Source organism: Ahaetulla prasina, chromosome 6 (assembly GCF_028640845.1).
Source record: "Ahaetulla prasina isolate Xishuangbanna chromosome 6, ASM2864084v1, whole genome shotgun sequence".
Lineage (NCBI taxonomy): Eukaryota > Metazoa > Chordata > Lepidosauria > Squamata > Colubridae > Ahaetulla > Ahaetulla prasina.
Window position 1 is genome coordinate 79,031,856 of NC_080544.1, and position 24,830 is coordinate 79,056,685.

A 24,830-nucleotide genomic window follows, 5' to 3' on the forward strand; every position below is an offset into this window, starting at 1 on the left:
AACCTAAAATCTAATACACAAGATTAGAGTTGGGATGCCTACAATACTGAAGTTTGGAGAGAGGATTACAAGAAAAAAAAAAGGAAACTGTCGTTCCTTTTAATGCATAATTTTTCAATTTCTCTGAAAAGCAAGTTTATTTTGCGTTTCTCTTCATTTTCTAGAAAGCGGTTCGCCGAATCAAAACTTGGTGAGAATCAAAGCTCGCAGAAAGCCGCGACGCCGGCGCTTCGGCGCAGAAAGGGCGCTCTGACGCACTCCCCGCCTTCCGCCCCGCAGGAAGAGAAGAGAGGAGGAGTTCAGTTTTGTCGCACAGGCTTTCCAATCGGTCGCATCTTCCCGCCAGGCTATCGACTCATCATGCCTTCTTCCCCCTCTTTCCCATTGGAGTCCTCTATTCGATCGGTGGAATCGGCGCTCGATTCTCCTCCGCTACGGGTTTGAGCGGGGGAGAGAAGCAAGATGGCGGACAAGACGCCAGGCGGTTCGCAGAAGGCCAGTGGGAAGGTGAGGCCGTTTGGGGGAAGGGAGGGGGGATCGAGTTAGTCGCGTTGCGATTCCGAGAAAAACGAAAAGCCCGAACGGAATATATTTAATAATCTGCAAAGGACTTGTGGGGAGATGGCTTGGAGCCGCGTGCCGCGTCGGGGAGGTGGTGCGCAGGCAGGCGAGAGAGCAAACTCGCAGATCGGCTTCTTGGCCTATTCTTGCCGCCTCTCCTCCCTAAAACCAGCCGATAATAGAACTCGTTGGATTGAATGGGAAGATAAGAGGAACTGCGTGAGTTGAAATTAGAAGGCCGAGTCACCCCTCCCTCCTCCTTATTTATTTTGTCGGAGATCTGGAAAGTGTTTCTCGCTTCTACTTCCTCTCATCTGCTCTTTTACCATTTAATCCAGCCTTACCCAAACTAATGTCCTCTGGGTGTCATGGACCACAATTCCCATCATCCTGTGCCTATGCTGGCTAGAAATGGAATGCCTTATTTTCTCTGCAGTATGCGCCTCCTGAATCAGTGGGATTTAGATGCAGTTGAACATTTGTTTCTTCTGCCTAATTTAGCAAATCAACGTCTAATTCAAAATTAAACGTTCCGGAGAAATCCAGGGTGGTTTACAAGCTCTCAAATGCAGCTATCATACAGCATCGCCAGCAGTGCTTAAAACAATATTAAAAGTGTGTATTTTAAGAAAGGAACATAGCAATAGTAATTTAATTATTGCTGTTTGACCATGATATATATTGTTATTCTACATGTGGCTGGCTGAACAGTTTGGAGTTGCCTCTAAAGGGGTGAGGGATGGACTGTCCATATTTTCCTTGGGAGAAAGTTCTATAATTGGGGAGCCTTAGAAAGCTCTGCTCTTGGCCACTGCTCTATAAACCAAACCAGCTAAGCAAAAAAGTTGCAATATCATGATATGTCATGGAACACGATTTAAATTTGACGCCCGTGAGCTAGTGGGACCATCTGATCTTAATGGATGGTAAAGATAATTAGGGGTCTGCAAGCTAAAATATATGAAAAACGTTTGGAGGAATTGAGTATGTCTAGCCTAGTGAAAAGAAGGACTGGGGTGACACGATAGCAGTGTTCCAATATTTGAGGGGCTGCCACAAAGAAGAGGGGGGTCAGCCTATTTTCCAAAGCACCAGAAGGCAAGACAAGGAAACTAATCATGGAGAAAACTAACCTAGAATTAAGAAGAAATTTCATTAACAATGAAAACAACTAACCAGCCTTGCCTTCAGAACTTGAGGGTGCTCCATCACTGTAGGCTTTTAAGAAAAGATTGGACAGCCAGTTGCAATGTAGGGTCTCCTGCTTGAGCAGGGGGTTGGACAAGAAAACCTCTAAGGCTTCTCCCAACTCTGTTATTCTTTTACAAAAGCAAACTTTTAAATACTTGGAATCTATTTAAGTAGAATATCTCTCTTATTGAGAGTTGCCCATTTGTTTGCTCCCTTCAGCTTGGAAAGCTTAGTCTCTGACTCGTTCTTTATAACAGCCAACCTGTCATATGATATTTAGTTCAAATTGAGCTCCCCAGTGTTGTTTTTATTAAAATATATCTGTGCTAGTGATCTTTGAATGCAATTGATACTACTAACTGAAATAAATATACTAAATGAAACAGCAAAGCTGTGCTATTATTAAGCCTGCTTCATGGAAAATAGTTTGGCACTGTAAGGCTTCATGTAGAACAAGAGTATTGTATATTTGGTATCTGTTCACGAAGAAAGTGCAATTTTGATTATACATGTATTGTAGGTGTGGGGGAGATACTTTCCTTAATACAGAAGGTAGTTGCTATTTCCTGTGTTTTTATATTTAGAACTGTGTAGTGTTTTTTGCCATGGAGTTTCACACGATCACATTTGCAGGCAAAAACAGTGCAGCTAAGATAACTTTTATTTCTGGGTAAGCAGTTAAGTCATTCAGAATTTCAATTTTTGGGTTCTAAAATGTAGAATCAAAAATGAGAAGTGAGAAAATACTTCTCGTGAAATGAGAAGATGTAGAATCTAAATGAGAAGCGAGAAAATACTTTTTGTGAGATGAGTGGTTATATAAAGTTGATTGATAAATAATTGGAACATTAGAAAAACATCAGGGAATGACTTTGATGTTAATCTTCTGATGTATCTAAAGTTTTTTAAAAAAGGTTTTTGCTTCCTGTTTCTTATTTATTAGATAGATTTAGAAAAATAAGATGACCTGAGGGAAAAAAAGGATTGTCTTTAATTTTTAAATACTAATGATTATATGAATAGCCAAAGAAAGGATACTCACAGAAACCTTTACTACTTAGTCGTAGCACACTTAGAAACTATATGTACAATTCACTAGCGTGGTTATCTCATGATTTTGATATTTTCTTTCACGAGTGGCAACTGTTTTATTGGGATGATGTATATTAAATTTTTAATGAATTTTTTCCTGCAAGTTCAGGGAAACAAAGCAACATGTTGTATCACTAGTACTGATGAAGACATTAAAATATTGTACTCATTTGCCATGTGTAACTGAGTCTGAATTCAACTCTTTTAAACTCAACTCAATTCTTCAAAATTAAGTATCAGTAACATTGTATTCCATGAAAATGTATCAAAATGTAATACACATGTTGCAACTTTTTGAAACGTGAATTAATAAAACAATATTGCCTTGCTTTAATTTTTTCATTTGCTCTTGGCTGTGTATTTTACGATTTTTCTGCTTATCTAATAATCTGAGAGAACAATATAAACTATAGCAGCTTTCCCTACTATTGTAGCGAATAATGTGTTTGCACAGCAATGTACCATCCTTCTCATCTTTCATTCCAGTGGCCATATTGATTTGGAATTTTGGAAAGCAGTACTAAACAACATCATTTGGGGGAAAGCTGCTATAGAGGATAGCATAAGTACTAAGAGCAATATAACATAATTATTACTGATAATTTATTAAGCAGAATTTCAAAATCTATGATCTAACTTTTTGAGGGAACAAAGGGTTAGGTGGACTGCCCATAACCATCCAGTGCAGCAGATTAAAAGCTTTTATCTATTTGGGAGCACTGTTCTGCCATTCATCATGACTTTTCCCCATTGATGTACACTCCATTGCTTTTTGTTTTTTACTTTGTACATGAGAACTGCAAATTTTTAATTGCAACTTCCATACAAATCCCAGATTTGGCTCAAAGCTGGGTTTTTATGCAAAATTTCTGAGGAGTCTCATAAATATCCCAGGTGGGGTCTCAAATGTTCTCCTTCTTGAGATTAGACAGTGCTTTTTTGAAAGTAAAGCCTGCTATCTGCAGTCAGTATTATGGCTTAGCATTTTTGTTTTGAAAGTGCAAGTGAATTACTATTGGAAGTCATGAATGAGAGGTTTACCAACAATTGGATTATTTTACCAGTTCAAAAAGTTTCCATGCTGGCCTGTTGCCAGATGATTTATTTTAAAAGGGCTGTAAGTGCTTCTTTTATCGCTAACCTTTGTTTAGTGAAATACGGAATGTTTCTTTTCAGGAATTAATAGATCAGGTTAATTCACCATGCTCATTATGAAACTTCAGTGTTACAGCCTTTACAAGGTGTCTAATGTAAATAATCTTATCCTTTATAAATACTGGATTCCTTTTACTAAAGTTAAATGTCTCACCATCATATAAGCTGAAACATAGATTTGTTTGTGGGGGATTGCACAAAGATTTTGCTTTTAAATAGTAAAAAATAGTTGATGGACCCTGTTCTAGTTTGTAATGTTTATGTAGTGCGCACCAGGATCTAATTTGTCCTACATATAAAACAATATCAAGCAGAACAAAGCCAATGCAGACTGGCAGAATGATCCATTATCTGTCTGAAACCTGGACAATTTTAAACATCCGCAGTCCGAAGCACAAATAGAACAGTGAGAAATGCAAGGTGAGTGATGGGAAGAAAAGTTGAGTAGGTGGATCCCTATGCAGATATATATGACACCTGAAAGCTCTTCAGCACCATAAAGGCAGTTTTTATGTTCCTTGTAAAACAGTATGTTTCCCCTGCTGTCATCAGATGGGTCAAGGAGGATCAGAGACCAGGATGGATTGAAAAACCACTGAAGTGAAGTTAATGCAGATTCCTCAACTGCTGATTGCGAGTGCCCTAGGCCTACTTCCCTCTACTGATGAGTTTAAGAAAGCTATCTCACAGATTAAGTCAAATTGAGCCAATTTGGTGTAGTGGTTAGAAAGCAGGAGATTGTGAATTCCAGTCCTGCCTGAGTCATGGAAGCTAGCTGAGTGACTTTATTCCAGTCACTGCCTCTCAGCCCAACCCATTTCACAGGATTGTTGTGAGGGAAAATAGGATGAAGGTGTCTTGGATATGTCCTCTACCTTATTTGTAAAAATAACAAAGATAGGATATAAATAAGTACAAAGCAACAGAGCCAAATGGCATTCCTGCTGAGATCTACAAAGCACTAGACCTAAACGCCTTATGGGCATTCTAAGACTAAGATATCGTGCCTGATGACTTCTGTGATACCCTTCTTATAGCTCTCTGTAAAAATAAGGGAATCGAAATAGACTGCGGAAACTTCAGGGGTATTTTACTGCTGTCCATTGCAGGAAATATTTTTTCCCACATTCTCCTGAACAGACTTGTCACTGACTTGGAAAAGAACTGGTGTGACTCTCTGGATCATCCTGAGATGATATCCTGAGATGCTATCCTGAGATGCCCAAGGAAATTTGTGAAGTTGATTCAATTATTCTACCAAGAAAAGACAGGACAGATCCTTTACAATGGTGATGCATTTGTTATTTGCAATGGATGAAGCAAGGCTGTATGCTAGCCCAGTCTTGTTCATTCTGTAATTTGCTTGCATTTGTCACATGCTACCTAGGTCTGAAGCTTCCATCCAGTGTCCATCAAGTGCCAATTGGATGGCTTTCTCTTTGATTTTTGCTCTTGAATACTTTCATTCAAGAGACCTTTTCTGATTACTGTAATCTCCTGCAGCACAAGAGAGTTGATCTACAGTTGATACTAAAGAAATCTCAGATACTGCCATGCTGTTTAGCCTATCAGCCTGAAAACTAAAGCAGCAGTCCCTGATGTTTTGCAGATCAGCGGTGGTGGTAGTGGTGGTGGTGGGAGAGGGGATGGTTCTGGGCCACACAAGTGGTGGGCGCGCGTGCAGTTCCATTTGCATGAAAGGTGGGCACAGCTCCATTTACACTGCTTGTGTAAGTGAAACTGCATGTGCAAGTACACTTACCTACCACTTACACAGCCCAGGTTGGGGATCCCTGGACTAAAGTACTTGACCAGCTCATGCCAAATATTAACCCTGGAGAACCAAAAATCATTGCTGACAAATGTAAGCGGCTTCAAATACTTGGGAAGATCTTGAGTGATCTTTAGACAAAGAAATTGATTCCAGGATCAACGAGGTTCTGTTGATCTGGGTGGCTGCAGACTGGAATGCTCAGTCAATACAAAGTCCATATCTCCACAAAGCTGAACATTTACAGAGCTGCGGTTATCCATTTCTACTTGGATATGATTCTAAACTGAAGATGTATTAAAGAACTAGAGACATTTCTCATACATGCTCTCCACTACATCCTTGGCAAGGTTGTCACTTCAACCTAGATGTCTTGGATTGCATGAAAAACTCAAAAGCATTGGGTTCCTGATTATCAGAGCCGAGATGAAATAGCTAGGACATATAATCAGACTGGATGTCCACAATGTGCATCACCAGTTGCTCTGTGATATACTGGAACTGGAAAAAGACCTTGAGGTTGTCCACGCAAGTGCTAAAAAAAATGCCATTATGACATCTAGCTGAAGGGACCAGATGTGACCATTACTGACAGAATCCACTGGCAAGCTTTGTGCTATGAAGTCTCCACTGGTTTTGAAGACAGGCACTACCAAAAACTAGTAGAAAACCTTGAGTGGCATCACAGAATAATTATTATAATGTTATATATATATATTATAATGTTATAACAATGGACTTCCAGTGCCCCCATTGTATTAGATCAGGGGTCTTCAAACTTGGCGACTTTAACACTTGTGGACTTTAACCTCCAGAATTCTCTAGCCAGCTATGCTGGCTGGAGAATTTTGGGAGTTGAAGTCCACAAGTCTTAAAGCCGCCAAGTTTGAAGACCTCTGTATTAGACTTTGCTTCTAGTCTGGGACTGCAACACCATCTTTGTGTCCATAGATGAACTGCACAATAGCATATCTTTTTCAGACCTGAAGAACTGTCTATATCAAGAAGATTTTATTTTAAATATTAATTCCTTGTGAGACTAATGGAGATGGAAAGGTTGCTGCCAAATTTTGGATGATGTCTATCGGATTAAAGAAGTAGCAGTATTACAAAAATAAGACATTTATTTAGGTATTTTATATTTCTGGTACATATCATTTGTTCTTTTAATGCATTGATTCAGTTTTTATATGGTAAAACACCCAGAGTCATTGGGAATCCACCATTCTTTATGTGAATGAATAAATGAGAGAGAACTCTCTTTTGCTCAGAGTGCAGGACAAAAAAATGGATTATAGGAAAGCAGATTCCAATTGGATGTTAGAAAAACATTCCTAGGAATATTTTGACAGTAAAAGTTATTAGTGATAGTCAGCTTCCTTTATTGAGACTAGACAGCTACTTATTAGGATGCTTTAATTTGCATCCCTGCAATAACAGGGAGTTGAACTCAGTGGCCTCTGAGTCCTTCCAGTTCTGAGATTCTACAACTGTAGTCTGAACTGTCATTTGGATTTAGCCAACAATTGAAGACAAACTGTAATGCAACCTAATGTGTTCTGTCAGATAGGTTTATAGTAACTGCAGCAAGATTATTATACCAAAAGTTGGAAAAGCAATAAAATGCCTACAATGGAAGATTGGATTATAAAATCAACTGGACTTGCAGAAATGGCAAACCATTTTTGGTCAGAGGAAAAAAAAAGGCAAAGACTTCAAAAGTCAGGAAACTTTATATGGACTTTTTGTTCAGAGAAGAAAATATTAATTGATGTTTTCGGAAATTTGGGAATAGAGGTGAAGCATTTAAGATGATAGAAAGAGTAGCAGAAGGCACGATTGTATGGTGTTTTTTTTAAAAAAAATCTTTTATCTTTTTTAATCCTGCCCATTTTTTGTATTTTACTATTGTGAAAAATTCCAGTAAAATATATATAAAAGAAAAATGTATTTTAATCCTACAATTCACACAATATTAAGCTGAGTTCTCTGACTGATTTTCCAATTATTTAGAAAATTATCTTTAAAATTTGAAAGAAAAGCTAAGTTATTCAAATTTTACCATGAATATAGTATTATGAATTGAATTAAGTGAAGCACTCCTTTCAGATTTTTTTCTTTGCATCTTGCCCATTCATACTTGTTTTCAAAAGTGATTTCTATTATATTCTGAGCAAACATAAGACTTTCAGTTCATAGGACAGTTATTAGGATCATCTTCCTTTTTGGAAAAAAACCCAGTACTTAAACAATTCATAATTCCACATGCTGATAACAAATTAATCATCCTTGAGCTGCTGCTTCATATTCTTAGAAGACTAAAATCCTTTACTTAATGGTAAAGTACAAGCTTTATATCAATTAGAGAATTGTAGAAATGTGAGTTGAAATTTCAAAATAATTATAATTGTATAATAATTATATACTAATATAATAAATAACAACAACATTGTAAAACCTTGTAAATTTTGATTAATATTGGATTAATATTAACCAATAATATTGGTTAAAATGAAGACTTTATGCCTATATAAAAATAGTAAATGCTTCCTGGTGGTGATTGTCATGTTTCTGCCATTTTTAGGCCAGAATTACAGAGACAGCACGATCCCCTGGATCTCCAGAGCCTCCGGTAAGTTTATAGTCTAAATGGAAATTCTGCTTCTGCAGTGGATTTACACTGACATATAAGCTATTAACTTTTTTGTGTGATTTTATTTTAGAAGCAGTTAAACTAATCAGTTTATGTAGAAAGATAGTTCTATACCATTTCTGTTTAATAATAATGGAACTTTGATTACAATAGTGTTTTTTATTAAAACCTATACATTTAATTTTTTCAATCATACTATCCATAAAAAGCATCAATCATTAAAAACTATAGAGGTTCAAGTAAAATTGTTGCACCATGTTATGATAATTCATAAAATATAAAAATATAAAGCAACCTATAAAAGTAATTATCTAAAACTAATCATAAAAATTTAAAGAAAAAATTATTACAATCAATGGTCAACTAAGTAAAATAGTCAAATATACTAAGAAATAGTGTGAAAAGAGTGGCTTTCTTGTTGAAGGAAACACCTATATAATCTGGCTAGGCATTTTCAATTTCATGTCATTCCAAGATACACAAGAGAATTTTTTTTTTAAAAAAAGTGTGCCACTTCACACTATTTGGTATGGAATAAAATATAGTCCAAATGAAAGACTACTTTTAAGTGTACATGATGTAAGGAAGCTGTCCTAGAATAATGATTTGCTATCGTTATAGCCGCCTCAAGTCAAAAAAGGCACACTTGGGCCTACTCTGCACCCACTCTGCCTACTCTATGCTAAATTCAAAGTTACTTCTAAATTATATAGCCAAACCAGGTCAAAGAACACTCAGCTAGTTATGTAAACAAACCACTAACTGTAGCTATCTTTTATGTTTGAACACATAAAATGAAGTGGGTAAGGTATTATTAATCTGTTAGACCAGGACTGGAAGTTCCAGGTTTTAGTCCATATTCAGCCATAGAAGCTCATTGCTTGACTTGGATCACTTACTTTCTGTCTGCTAAATCTAATACCCACAGTTATTGTGAAAATGTGCATGTGATAGATTGTGCATTTAAGATGTTTTGAAGAAATGTTGAATCTTACGTAAACCAGAAAAAGACATTATTAAGATAAAAGCAAAATAATTTGAATTTCCATTTATCTTTGAAGCAAGGCAGCTTTGCTTAGTGGCGCGCAAAGACATTCTGTGGAAGGAAGTGTAGAGGTAGTCCTCATTTAGCAACTGCCTCAGCTTGAGGCAGAACTACCACACTTGCACTTATAGTGATGATAAAAAAAAATAACTTTGTTTTCATGCTAGACTACAAAAAAGCTGATTTTCATGTTAGTTATAACATTGACAACATCCTGTTTGAGTAACAGAAGAATTTTGCTTCAGGTGGTAAAATTGTATTGTTATGAACCTGTTAATATTTTTCTCTCTTTCAGCCACTCTTAGAAAGCAAACTTAAGGCATTCAGCATTGGTAAAATGAGTACTGCCAAGAGAACATTAAGCAAAAAGGAACAGGAGGAATTGAAAAAGAAGGTAATTATGACAAGAAATTTGACAAGTCATCTCTTGGGATTTTTTTTTATCAATGCAGCAATGTAAGATTGTGTTTTAAATAATGTTTCATTACAGCACATTAGCCTTTCCACCTTTCTTACTAATCAACAGCTAAGAAAGGACAATAAATCTATGAAGCAAAATTCAATCAGTGGAGATTTCATTGGAATATCATTACCAAGCATTCCTAGGCAAAACTACTTGTGTCCTGAAATAGCGTCATTGACAGAAACTATATTGGTCTGCTAGTTGTAACACTTCATCTTTCTTTCCCATTCTTCCCAGAATACTTTTTTAAAATTTCCAGCTGTCTTCTTCTTTTGCCAGCTTAGCAACAGCCTCATTTTCCTATGAGAAAGTTAGGAAAAACTACAATGTGTTTTGTAATCTCAGAGTTTGACAGTTAGAAAGAAATCTTATCTGGCTGAGTATATGTGTGGCAGGATAGTAGAGAGCAATAGAAAAAAAATACTTACTGTTTTTCTTCCTAGACTATTATCAATAAAAACACTTCGTCATGTAGCCCTTCCCCCCCAAAGAAAGGAAAAGGAAGATTTAATAGGAGCACGGATTGTCTTTGGGAAAACATATTCTCTTCTTTGCTTTTAAATTTTCTCTCTCAGACAAGCATTACAAATAAAATCATTAACAATTACAACAATAATAAAGTAAAATTTAAAAACAGACAAAATAATATATTACAATTAGTGATAGATTATCAGTGGGCAGTTACAGTCTGCCTTATTTTGCATACAGTATAACAAAATTTGGCCACATTCATAGAAAGTACTTTGTACTGTTATGATAACAGCAGTTGTACATAAATCAGATCAGCATTTCCTGCACATTTTATTAGGTGAGGTATTATAAAGTGAGTCCATGAGTCCTAATAGAAGATACAGTATAGCAGGATATGAGTTTATATCCTTTAGGATATGCAGTTTCAATGGACCTTCTCCACAGACACAATTTATTTTATTTATTTATAAAATTTATTGGCCTCCCATCTTACCATAGGATAACTGGGTAGCTTACAGTCGTAAAAATATGTCTGTACAATTAAAACATAAATAATTAAAATCAGACATTAAAACCTAAGGACACATGGGGAGAGCGGAGATGAAGTTGGAGGAGGTAGAATCTGTTATTATTTGATCAACCACCTGCATTATGGTGTTACCCCACTGAGGCTCGAAGCCAATTGGCAAAGCCATGTCTTTAAGCCCTTACAAAAGGATAGGAGGGTTGGGGGTAACCTCTTATCAGGGGGCAAGATGTTCCAGAGGGCAGGAGCAACTTCGTCCTGGACCTCACCAGCTGGGCTGACAGGACCTGCAGCATGCCATCTCTGCTGGCACAAGTGGGACGGACCAATCCTAGTGGAGTGAGACAGTGGCTCATATGGTATTTTTTTTGTATTGGCCCTCCAAAATTGCTATGGGAAGTGCATTGAAGCACACTAAAGTTAATGCCCTTTTGATTTTTGAGACAGTTATACAATATAAGTATTTTGCTGCTTTAAAAGGGGGAGTTGAGAGGAAACAATTGCTATACTTGTTTCTGATTTTGGTTAAAATGAATGTAAAGTTTTTTTTAAAAAAAACGAGTTAAAATTGTCAAAATTATTGAATCTGACTGGTTGGAGATAAAATATGTACTGTATCAATATATATATTATTAATTAACTTAATGGTTTGTGGTATACTTACCCTAAAGTGGACCAATTCAAGTTTTATCTTCAGATTGCAATATGCTTGAATGGGAAGATTACATGCTCTAATTCATTATCATATTATTTGTTCTCAGTGGTGAAATCGTTATGAAAAACCTTGAATTGGAACAAATTTCCTGGGAATCAAGTTCATTTCGATTTAAATTTAGCAAATGATATATGCCATGTTCATATTTGTAGGTAGTTGAAATAAAGTATTTGATTAGGAGAAATAAGCATATTGACTATATTAAGCACATTGAATATTGTTTAAATGTTAAACTCAAATAAGTTCAAGCCTTAGTGGCACATTATTTTCATTAGACTCTTTTACAAGTCACAAAGGCTTCTTTTATTTAAATTCAAAGGAAAAATGTTCAAGGCAAGCACCCTCCTTAGGGGCATCATTTGAAAATTAATTGAAGCCTTAGAAATATCATATTTGATAAAAGTGCTCTTTTTCATGCAGCTTCTTGTATTATTTGAAAACGTTGTGTTGTTAGTAGGTTCCTGCAGATGTTCTGGAATAGGTTATGGGTAGGAAGCTGGATGTTGCTGACGTCTTCATTAATGCTGATAATTTGTGTAACATTTCGGTGACTATAGGAGGATGAAAAGGCAGCTGCAGAAATATATGAAGAATTCCTTGCTGCATTTGAAGGAAGTGATGGCAACAAAGTGAAAACATTTGTCAGAGGAGGTATTGTTAATGCCTCTAAAGGTAAGGCTTATTACAATATTATCCAGGAAAGAAATTAGATCCCAAGAATTATTTTGAATAAAATATTAAATTTTACTTAATTTGTGCTGCCTTCAAATTTATATTTCAGATAGATTACAGTAATGGGCATTTATTAAGATGCTGTTATATTGTTAATGTTAATGGTTATTATATGAGTAACTAGATGGTTATAATGGTATATTTCATTATAAGCATCCTTATAATTTTTAAATAGTTGAACCCATCAGCTCAATTTTTCCTGGCAGCAGTCTTTATATTAAACATTAATTTTAAAAGTTTGACTAAGATATGAGCAGAGGTCTTTTTTTAAAGGGCAGCTTTGAATATGGTCAAACCTGTATGTCCACTTAAAGTGGCTCTTTCGAAACTTGTTACTGTTTAATTATTTTTGTGATGTTTGTTTCATCAGAACATGACACAGATGAAAAACGAGGAAAAATCTACAAACCTTCATCACGATTTGCAGATCAAAAAAACCAGCAGACTCAGTCATCTTCTAATGAGAGACCACCATCCCTTCTGGTGATAGAAACAAAAAAACCAGTAAGTTTAGATTTTTAAGAAATATTTTTTACTTTCATGTTCAAGTATATCGGTTATTTATATAGTTACATATTGCTTTTCAGATAAATTTTACAAAGCAAATTCAGAGAGCCTTTGAATTTGTGTTGGCTCTTGTCGATGACTTGGATTACTCCCTGCAGTTTTCTTGGCAAAATGTGACTCACCATTGCATTATTTCTAGGGCTAAGAGTGTGACTGGCCCAAGATCTCATAGCTGACTTCATGCCCAAGGTGGGACTAGCATTCAAGGTCTCCCAGTTTCTATAGCCTGCTACTTTAACTATCACACCAAACTGGGTTTCTATATGAAATTCTTATAGTGCCAACCAGTGACTTGACATTAACAATGAAATGGTCCATAATCTATTAAATCTAATTACCTGTTGCTTTTAATTTTTTAAAATATTGTTAGTAAGATATTAGAAAGTCTATACAATCATTCTAGTTGTTATAAGGATAAACGGTATTTTCCAGAAAAAAGGCTTCTGTAGTAATCAGCTGATTTTGCCCTTTTATCAAAAATAAACGGATATTTCTGGTTCTGGATAGTTCTGGCTGGTAGCCAAAACAAAATTTAGGGGCTGCATTCCTTTTATTCAGCTAATTTTCAGTCCTATTTAAATAAATAGCCAGTATATTTTAATTCCAAGGGAGTTGTGGGTTCCGGATCATGGATGCATTCTATAAGTTAGTCCACTTGAGGTACCTGGGTTCAAAAATTGTTGCCCTATTTATGATGCATCATTTCACCCAATTAAAGGTTACAGATCTGAAAGTTTTGAACAATGTCAGAACTTTTAATGTACTGGAAAAGTTTTTTTTAAAATTCAGTGAAATACTCAGAAATGTGTTTGCCTTGAAAGTAGCCATGTTGAAGTACATCAGATATCCGGAAATGTTTTATGACATTTTGTATTATGTCATAACATGATACTTTTGATAACTTTTGGTCATAAAATATTTTATAAAAATTGCCAAGTTGCAATTATATGGGAGTCATAGATTCCAGATTTTGGAGGAATTCTAAAGTTAGCTTGTTTGAAGAACCTGAATTGAAAATATTTTGCCCTATGATGTGCATTTTTTTGCCTAGTTAAAGATTACAGACTTGAGAGTTTTAGTCGTATACTAGACAATCTGTGCTTCCTTTCAGAGAGTCATCCTTTCAAGGACATTTCTTTACCATATTCCTCTATGTTTTCAACAGTGGCAGAACTTTTAATGTACTGCCTTCACTGGAAAAGTTGTGATATATGCAGACATATCTGCATTGAAAATAGTATTATGTTGAACTGTACAGCAGAGTCCAATATCAACACAGGAAATCTTTTAGGACATTTTGTATTATGTCATATGTATTATGTCATAAACAGTTTTATGATAATGTTTATGTTATAAAATGTTTTATAAAATTCACCAAATTTCAATTCTATGGGGATCATGGGTCTTGGATTTTGGATGCATTCTGTAAGTTAGGTCATTTGATGTACCTTGGTTCAAAATGGTTTGCTGATGGTATACTGTTTTGTCCAGTTAAAGGTTACAGAAATCAGAGTTCTATGTAGATTGATAGTGCATGCGTGGTGGAAGGAAAGGACTTTTGATGATTTAATGTTGGTTTTTGATATTTCCTTTACTTGTATATTTGCAATAAGCTTAATAATACAATTTTAACAGTATTACTTTTATATGTAATATAAAAGGTATGCCATTACCCCTTCCTATTTTTAGAATGGATTTTCAAAGTATCCATTTAAATATTTATATTGATAGAATTTTTAAAATAATAATTGTGTGCATAATTAAATAGTCTTCAAATTGTTTCAGCCTTTGAAGAAGGGGGAAAAAGAAAAGAAAAAGAGCAATTTGGAGCTTTTTAAAGAAGAACTAAAACAGTGAGTATTTTATTTATTGATTAAAATAAATGGGACGTAATCAAAATAGTTGCAAAAGTAGATTTTTTTGGTTTATGTAAAGGATTTCTTTTGTAATATGTTCCTCCATTTTGGGAGTAAAAAACAACTCAGTTTCTTTGTCTTTCATGTCTTAAATAAGAAGCTGGAGGTTTTTTTAGTTCTTTTTTGCTTCAGTAATGTGCAATGGAATTAATGGGCAAATGCATAGAAAACCAAAACCAAAAAACTAAATATCATGTTTTTCAGAGTATAAGACACACTTTTTCCCCTCCTAAAAGAGGCTGAAAGTTTGAGTGCATCTTACATTCCAAATGTAGCCCTGCCCACCCTTCAGCCCTGACCCTTCTTCCTGGCTGCAGAAATTGCTCCAGACAATGGATTGCGTTTTTGGGCTCCATGCGTCATGTTTTCAGCCTCCAAATGCTCCGTTCAAGGCTGCTGGGATTGTCAAACCACATCGCCCCCTGAAAACATACACACGCTCACAACCAGTGAACTAATGTGCTGAAGCTGACCAGGCTAAGAACGCTAACCAGATGAATACCTGGTAGGCAGAATTTTTTCCTCCCCCAAAACTAAGGTGTGTCTTATACTCTGGAGTGTCTTATACTCCAAAAAATACGGTAATTAGGCAGCAATATGATAAAAGGTTGCTCAAACCACCTCTACTTGATTATTAAGAAATCAGTGCAACAATCTTTCTAGCCCTGATAGAAGTTTCTGTGATCTCCAAAGAAGTTTTGACATTTTACTAATTTCCCAAATCTCCACAAGAGAAGGGCCTCTGGTGGCTCAGACTGGTAAGACAGTCTGTTATTAACAGCAGCTGCTTGCAATTACTGCAGATTCAAGTCCCACCAGGCCCAAGGTTGACTCAGCCTTCCATCCTTTATAAGGTAGGTAAAATGAGGACCCAGATTGTTGGGGGGCAATAAGTTGACTTTGTATATAATATACAAATGGATGAAGACTATTGCTTGACATAGTGTAAGCCGCCTTGAGTCTTCGGAGAAGGGCGGGATATAAATGCAAATAAAAATGTACATGGCAGAGCAGGAGCTTGAGCAGCTCCTACAAATTCCAACCGTAGATGCCCCGCTGGCCACCTTAGCTTCAGCTGCCATTCTCCCTTCTGACACCGCAAAAGGCCCGAGGGCAGAGGACAGGAAAGCAGAGCTGTCGCCCCATAAAATGCACCAGGCAGCCGCTTGGCCGATTAGATCGGCCATAGCCACTTCCTTCTTTTCTAGAACATCAATCCTATGACTGCGGCAAATGCAGGCCTGGGCCTCCCCAGAGAATACAAGGCTTCAGCAGGATATTGATAAATTAATAGCAGCTGCAGAGTGCTCCGCTGATGCGACTCTTAATGCGGCCAAGTTTGCCTCAAGAGCATTGGTGTCTAAGGTTACCTCTTGATGCCTGTTATGGCTACGCCAGTGGCACACAAATATGAAGTCCAAATGGAGATTAGCATCAGCTCCATTTAAGGGAGGCCAGCTTTTTAGGGAAGTGCTAGATCCCATCCTAGTCGAGGGGAAGGACAAAAGGAAGTCTCTCCCTCAGCATTACAAGTGAGTAGAGAGGAGGGCTAACCCCTTTTATAGGTGGCAGCCCTTTCATGGCTCTGAGGCGGGGCTTCCCGCCCCACAATACCAGAGGCCATATTCCTATGGTTTTGACAAGATGCAGGACAGGTCATCTTTCCGGGACAGGGTTCGGCAATCACAATCCAGGAGTTCCTTTAGGGGTGCCAGCAACTGTTCTTACCGCCGCACGAAGTGACTCAATCCCTCATCCCCATTGGTGGCATTTTGAAAACGTTTGCCAGCCAGTGGCAGGATACCACCACAGATGCTTGGATGTTGTAAACAGTGAGGCTTGGGCTCACTCTAGAATTTTGTTCCATTCCACCAAGATGGTTCATCCAGTGCCCTGTGCCCAAGGATGCCATCAAGAGGGATCTAATGGAAGCCGAGATCCAGCACCTGCTGGACATCCAGGCCATAGAGCCAATACCATGGGAGCAGTGGGGTCTCGGCTTTTACTCAATCCTTTTTCTGGTTCCAAAAAATTCAGGGGGCAAAGAGCAATTTTGAATTTGAAAGAACTCAATGTACACATAAAGTACAAGAGGTTCAAAATGCAATCCCTACATGCCATCCTTGGTTGCATCAGACAGGGAGATTTTTTAACATCCATAGATCTCAAGGAGGCGTACCTCCATGTACCAATCAGACTGTCTCACAGAAGGTTCCTCAGATTCACTTATGCAGACCATTGGCAATACAGCGATCTCCTATTCGGATTTTCCTCTGCTCCGAGGACCTTCACCAAATTACCAGATGTCATAGCAGCACATCTGCGGGGGAAACCCATATGACTACAATGTTATTTGGACTATGTCTTAATTCAGTTGTTGTCCATAAGACAGGCAGAACAAGACCTGCAAATCATGATTCAAACCCTCCAGGATCACGAGTTTTCCATGAACTGGGAGAAAAGCCAATTAACACCATCCACCAGCCTCATCCATCTAGGGGCGGTGAGCAACACTATGACCCCTCAGGTGTTCCTATCTCACGAGTGCTGAGACAATATAAGAGACATGGAACAGCAAATCAAAACCTTGGATCTAGTTCCATTGGTCCTTCTCTCCAAATTGTTAGGGAAAATGATTTCCTGCCTGGCCATAGTCCCTTGGGCTCAATTGCACACAAGGGCCTTGCAATGGCTACTATTTCTCAGCCAGAGGTCAGGCCGCAGCAATTCTCTTGCCAAAGTCAAGGTTCCCAGACAGTTTCTTGGATTGGTGGACTTTTTTAAAAAAAAATATTACACAATACTGTATTTTTAGTGGGTATTTAGTGACATTTTCAATTTTTACTATCTTAGGGTTATTCTCAAAAATGTATTTTATATTTTTACAACTGTCTAACCATGCAAATTATTTTTCTGCCTCAAGCTGAGCTGTCAGATTGGATAAAACAGCAATACTTTCATCTAAGTTACAATGTAATTCAGCTTGCCAAGCAGTAAAGGGATACATAATTCATAATGGGTATCTCAAATTGAAGGGAAGTTTTTATAGCGAGTAGTAATTCTTTCTTTCTTTCAGTCCTAAGTAGATGGAACATGGGGCATGGTCCCCTTCAGAAAGGTCAGACATTTCCTCAGTCAGCATAACTGAGGATTACAGCTTTGAAATCTAACACATTTAGAGCATGGCAGTTTAAATATCTCCAACAGGAGGGGGCGGGGCTGCTGCTGCTGCCGGAACGTGTTTGCAGCAGCTCCTCTTGGTTTTATTTTATTTTATCAATTTTTAGTATACCCATTGGAGCCTTTTTAAATAAATAATATGTTTTGGAGAGGTAACAGAGTAGATCACAACACAAACAAAGTTTTGGCTGCTGAGGACTAATAAAGCATGGGGAAAAGAAAGAAACGCCATGGCACCAGCCCAGGATCTCTCCCACCAATGAAGAATGCAAAACAACCAAAAATCGATGAGCACTTTGCTGACAAGAGATTTGTAAGTAAAAATATCCCCCCCCCCTCCATTTCCAACAAACTGGAGAGGTTAGAACAGGACCTGCAAAGCAATTCAACAAAACAGCAGATACTAGATTTTCCTGATCTGGGGGAGTGGACCAGAATGACAGCCATCTGTTTCTACAAACAATGAGTCCAGCTACAGCCTGTATGGAGACCGAGATAAAGTCTAAAAAGTTTAATAACAATCTAATTCAGAGTGTGGAGAGTGTACCGTGGGAGAATACAACAGGGTTTATGGCAAAGCAATGCCTTCTTACAGCACAAACAGTTCTTTCAATATTTGAGCAACTAATAACCATCCAACATGATGTAGAGACATTGAAAAAAAAATAGCTGTTTTTCTACAAGCACAACATCGGGCTACAGGCATCCCCACTAAAGTCTGTACACCAGTAGATGGTAAATCCCATACTCAGAATAAGGAAGAGGAAAAAGAGCAAAATACCCAGGGAAACAAAGAGTGTTCCAAAAAGTGGCAGCCTACTTGGAAAAACAGTTGTTTTTCAGACAAGGCATCAAGAGGAGGAGGTATTGATAGAGAAGTTTCATTGGAAGACAGTAAAACAACTCCCCTACAATTACAGCAATCACATTGCTCACTACAAACATATCAGGTTGTGCTTAGAATCCATTTGAACAGAATTAATCATGTACGTTGGATTACCAAGAGTATTATACTAAATTCCCTAAACCAACTTCTTCACTGTCACTGGGGGCAAGCTTGATCTCCGTGCTGTGGAGTGGCTTCCTGACGCCCCAAATTGGAAGCGAATACTTCTGTGTTTCAAACAGCCGACCATCCCACTGATGCTCTTTAAGATGAAGGCACATCTAGCCTCCTTTCAAATCTTTCCGGTCAGAGTTTTCTGTGAGGAAAAGGTTAAATCCTTCATTGTTAACATGCAAGCTCCCAAAGTTGCTGTGTCTTCCGCATTCTCAACCTTGGGAACGAGAGTGGAAGAAAGTGGGAGTAAGGCAGCTTTGTCTGGCAAAGATGTACTTAACAGCACAGAAATGGGTCTCATTAATAGTTTTGGTGGTCTCCCAAAGAAAGAACAAGATAACATACTATTCAAGTTAGAAAATTTAAAGAAGTCCTTATTGGACATAATCGACACAGCTGAACCAATTATTGATCTGGTTTCCCCTATAATTGAGCCTCTTCCCCCCTAGGGGGCAAGGGTTTTCATGAATATGAGATCATGGAAAATAGAAGCCAAGGCATACACGGCCCATTAGAGGCTCCAGTAGAGAAGGAGATGCTAGCATCCCTATGTGATTATCCTATGATACCTTTAGCACCACATCAAGAAATTGAGAGAGAACTCATGTCAGTGTCATCATCTCAAAGCCGAATGGAGCACGACCGAGTAACCCCCTGCTCTACACCTGGAGAAGGCATCAGAATGGCAAGCCTTGTTAGCTGGTGCTAAATCCTCTTACCCTGAACAATTTTACCAGGAGTCAACACAGAATTTAAATGGGGCTCCCCTTCTTTTAGAGAAGGCCAATCTTGTGCGTAGCGACATCTCAAGCCATTGCAAAAACTATACAACTTCCCTTTGTATAAATCAAATTACATGACAAGCTGCAAAAGAGCATCCCATCTCCATCATAACCTGTAATATAACGGGTTGGACTGTTCCATCAAAAGACCAACTTTTTTTTTTACTATATATCACAATTTGACATTCTCTTCTGTTTGATTGTACTGTGAGTTATACAGTCAATATATATTCTCCCCTTACTAGAGAGATTGCCAGGAAGGACAGACGACTTTTATGTAGACTTTCTCCTCCAAGACTCAAACCTGGCTACCACGTGTGCAATGGCAAAATTCTGTGTCGCTGCAATGTTCACAAGAAAAAAATTACTAGTTTTTTATTACTAATTACTACTAAATTACTCCTTGCTAGTTTTATAAAATATCTCTTACAGAATTCAAGAAGAGCGTGATGAAAGACATAAAACTAAAGGTAGATTAAGTCGTTTTGAGCCACCTCAGTCAGATTCAGATGGACAACGCCGGTCCAGTAAGTAATCATTATTGTATTACAGTACTGTAATTCTACAAAAACTTGAAACTAAATAGACATCTGATCTTTCTTTTAGTGGATGCACCTTCAAGAAGAAATAGATCTTCAGGTGGTAATATAGTTTTACAACTTAATTATATGCTTAATTAATTTAAAATGAATGCATTGAATTACATCTTCTTTTCTTTGTTTTAGTACTGGATGATTATGCTCCAGGTTCACATGATGTTGGAGATCCAAGTACAACAAATTTGTATCTTGGAAACATTAATCCCCAGGTAATAGAGTACTTAAAAAAATCATTCATTGCTGTGAACTCCGTACATAATTTTTCGTAACATAAGTATGCAAATATTGTGCATGTTTACCCATAATGCTTTATAAAAATATTTTGGTAAGGAAGACAATCTTGATAATGATTTATATAAAAATCATCACTTGGATTAGTGGTTGAATAAAGATTTTAGTCCAGATCTTCTCATTTCAGCTACATCTACTAAAGTATATATGTTGTGGATGCAGTTTTTTAATTGAATTAGATAGATAAATAAGTGACTATTCCTATAGACTACCTATAATCTACTTTCTATGGGTTAGACATTAATTTTCTTTACATTCATCAATTCAAAGATATGATGCAACTTGACTTTACATTCTCACAAGACTCCTCTTACTCTTTCTGCTGTAATACGACTTTATATAAAAAGCATTTAGTTGTCTCCTAAGAAAAACTGCAGAGTGGAGAAAGAAGTTTTGTTCCCTACTCTCTCCCTTAACTTGAACAGTTAACTTTTAACTGCATGCTTTTTTGTTTTGCCTCTATCATTCCATCTGTGGGTCCATTCGGTACTCATATTCTTACATCCACTTCAGCACCAACTCTGCTTTAAGTTAACTAGTTACTAGCTACAGTATTGAAGAAATATATAAAGTATGCCTTACATCTCTCCAGAACCTAGAGGCGCATTTATCTTGTCAGAAATTAAACAGAAATCTTGTATGCTACAAAACAACAGCTTCTAATAACTTGTTGATTTGCAGCAAAATCTTCAGCCTGATAAACGTCTTTCTATAAGCATCTGGTTTTGCAATTTCCCCATTTGATCAATAGATATTTTTGATGGAAGCTATGTTATGAGGTTACTTACTTAAGTTATGCTCTCAAAATGTTAAATATGTCTGGGTGTCAGGCACAAAAGATCAGGTTCACACAAGAAGGTCCAAATAAACTGATTTATTGCTAAAAGTGTATGCTCCACAATCTTCTCAACATTATCAGGACCTGCTTGGAGTTAGATAAAAATCAAAGAAATCCCAGGGGGTTTGGACTTAGTCTGCTTGTGGCTACGTAGGGATTCCGGGCTGATCCCTCTTTTAACCACATCCTCAAGTTCTGCCACTTCTTCACTATACTGGGCCCTGAAAAGGTTATCTACCACAACTGTATAGAATTAACAATTTTCCATGTTATAAAGCAGGGGTGTCAAACTTATGTCATCACATCACGTGACGTATCGTGATTTCCCCCCCTTCATTAAACCAGGGATGGGCGTGGCCAGTGTGATGCATCTAGCCCTTAGGCCGCAAATTTGATATTCCTGTACTAAAGCAAAGCAGTACTCTGTAGCTTGGGTTCATTTGTAGAAATTCATTTGGGCATAATAGAGATCCCAACAGAATGATAGAAAATAGTTGCATTGATCGGGCTTATTCATTGTACAGGTGTGTGTGTGTGGGTGACCAGGCCTGTCCATTATAGCAGCCATTTTCTAAGTATGCAGCTTTTCCAATTGCTTCTAAGAATTGAAACTCCAACCCCAAAGTTATTGAGCACTATTGGATTAACCATGTTTTATTGCTGTGAGAAAAAATCATTAGGGTATTTCTGGATCTTGTGATGTTTTTATCACATCATTCTATTAACATTTTTTCCTGTTGTACCCACACAATATAGGAGATGCACTTCCTTTTGAGAAATACCTTCATTCTCTTTTCTCTTTCTAGATGAATGAAGAGATGTTGTGTCAGGAATTTGGACGTTTTGGGCCTTTGGCAAGTGTGAAAATTATGTGGCCAAGGACTGATGAAGAAAGAGCAAGAGAAAGGAATTGTGGATTTGTTGCCTTCATGAATAGGAGAGATGCTGAACGTGCACTAAAGAATTTAAATGGTACTAAAGGATTGAAAATTAATTGCCTATATAAGATATCAGGAGGAACATTGAGCAAAGCAAGGTGTTCCAGTGAAAATCATTGTGTGGGGAAGGTTTACTTACTTATTTCTGCTTTGTTATGAAAATCTTAACTAAAGATTTTCCTTACCTTTTAAGAATTTTGAAGTTATGAAATTAGTAGGTACCAGATGAATTAATTTATCAGATTGCCTTCTATGTTTATATAACTGGGCTTTTCCCTTAGAGGAATTTATTTCATTTTTAGTTTCTTACTCTTATTTCTACTTATGTGAAAAAAAGAAAATGCCTACTCTAGATTTAGCTCTAATAATAGTATTTGGATGATTTGAAATCCAGTTATTGCAATCATGTAATTGTGTGCATGTCAACAAAGTCCTCTGTCCATTTTTACATTCGATAAAATATCTTGATGTGAAAACTGATCTTTGGAAGTTTCATTGTTTAGTTACTACAAGTAGTCCTTGACTTACAACAGTTCATTTAGTGATCGTTCAAAGTTACAGTGGCACTGAAAAGAGTGACTTAACCATTTTTCATACTTATGACCATTGCAGCATCCCCGTGGTCACATTATCAAAATTTAGATGCTTGGCAATAGATCCATATTTATGATGGTTTCAGTATCCCAGGGTCATGCGATCAGCTTTTGCAGCCTTCTGACAAGCAAAGTCAATGGGCAATCCAGATATAGTTAATTGTGTTACTAACTTAACAAATGCAATGATTCACTTAAAAACTGTGGCAAGAAAATTCATAAAATGGGGCCAACTCATTTAACAAATGTTTCACTTAGCAACATAAATTTGGGGTTCAATTTTAGTTGTAACTTGGGCACTACCTGTACTGTATCTTTAGTCAGACATCTTTAAAAACTAAGACTGAATTTAATGCCTTTTATTTCTGTTGCATGATATATATGTTAGACAACTGTGAGCTTCTATATGAGGACCTATTTTCATTGAAACACTGATAAAGCAGTTTCTAAATCAATACAATTCTTCCTTCCCCAGGCAAGATGATCATGTCTTTTGAAATGAAATTAGGCTGGGGCAAAGCTGTTCCTATTCCTCCTCATCCTATATATATTCCTCCTTCAATGATGGAACACACCCTTCCACCACCTCCTTCGGGTCTGCCATTTAATGCTCAGCCCAGAGAGAGACTGAAGAATCCTAATGCTCCAATGTTGCCACCACCTAAAAACAAAGAGGATTTTGAGAAGGTAAAACGTTACTCAGGGCCGTACATCTTCTGTATGATAGTATTTGTAACTCTGTGATAGAATTTTGCTTAATTGTTCCCTGCCTTAGTTTAAGGAGCCTCATTCCCTTGTCATGTTTGGGCTACATAATTGGGCTTTGTTTTTAATTGCACTTTTAAATCTGGCCACCATGTGTTTTCCCCCTCCACACTCCCTGGTTTTTTTCTCCTCTGTCCCCCTTTTGTTAGCTGCCAGATTTGCAGTCTCTAAATTAATCTTTTTAAAGGCTACATTTAAATTCAGCCAGATTGATTAACTAGGATGAGATCACATGTTTCTATGTAAAAAGCTATTTCAGACATTAAATCAGTAGTCGAAAATAACTCTCAGGATAGTTAAAGGATTTTTTTAAAAACAAATGGTAAGTAACTCTTAAACACAAGTGATATCACATTGTTTTAATACTTTCATGAAGTTTCTTAGGTTTGAAAGGGTTAAGAAATAATGGCCAGTACAAATACAACAAATAAGCTACAGATTGCTTCCTTTTTTAAATCTTGTTGCCTTTCTCAGGCAAGATTTTGGTTTTGGACTGCAAAATTTTAGTGCTGGCTTTAACATAGTTAAGCGTTACTTGGGCAGTGACAATAATTGTGGTGAGAACCTCTCAGGCTGTTTCTGGTCACATTCTCTAAATCCTGGCTTCCTAGCAGAATTCAAAATCTGGTAAGCCACAGCCTTGGTTAGCTTAAACTATTGCCACTCTCAGTGTGATTCTTAACTGTGATTAAAAACAATAGGGCTATCAGATCCACTGAAAAAGCTCCTTTGGAACACATGGGAGCTATATGAAGCCCCTCTTTCCAAATCATCAAAGTGCTACACCTTTTTTCAATTTCATGCAACTGTGTTGTAAGCAGTTCCCAGTTGTTTTTCTGGCTGTGCATGCACTTCTTTGATGATTCAAAAAGATGTGATTTGTATGGGCTCCCACATATTCCAAATCACTGCTTTCAAAAGATTTA

General features: G+C 37.1%; 1 protein-coding gene across 2 annotated transcripts in view; it reads left to right on the forward strand.

Annotated features, from left to right (window-relative positions):
• Nucleotides 1–295: 295 nt before the first annotated feature.
• The window catches only part of U2SURP (U2 snRNP associated SURP domain containing), a 47,583-nt gene continuing 23,048 nt past the window's right edge, over nt 296–24,830 (forward strand). The window contains exons 1-11 of one of the 2 annotated variants that reach the window (XM_058187411.1): nt 296–507; nt 8,355–8,402; nt 9,764–9,862; nt 12,201–12,315; nt 12,746–12,879; nt 14,728–14,795; nt 20,313–20,407; nt 20,487–20,519; nt 20,606–20,688; nt 22,415–22,580; nt 23,615–23,826. In XM_058187411.1, coding sequence (XP_058043394.1) covers nt 463–507; nt 8,355–8,402; nt 9,764–9,862; nt 12,201–12,315; nt 12,746–12,879; nt 14,728–14,795; nt 20,313–20,407; nt 20,487–20,519; nt 20,606–20,688; nt 22,415–22,580; nt 23,615–23,826 — 1,098 coding nt within the window. In that variant the 5' untranslated portion in view covers nt 296–462. Of the gene's footprint in view, nt 508–8,354; nt 8,403–9,763; nt 9,863–12,200; nt 12,316–12,745; nt 12,880–14,727; nt 14,796–20,312; nt 20,408–20,486; nt 20,520–20,605; nt 20,689–22,414; nt 22,581–23,614; nt 23,827–24,830 lie in introns of those variants that run through there. The other variant, XM_058187412.1, reaches the window with a different exon arrangement.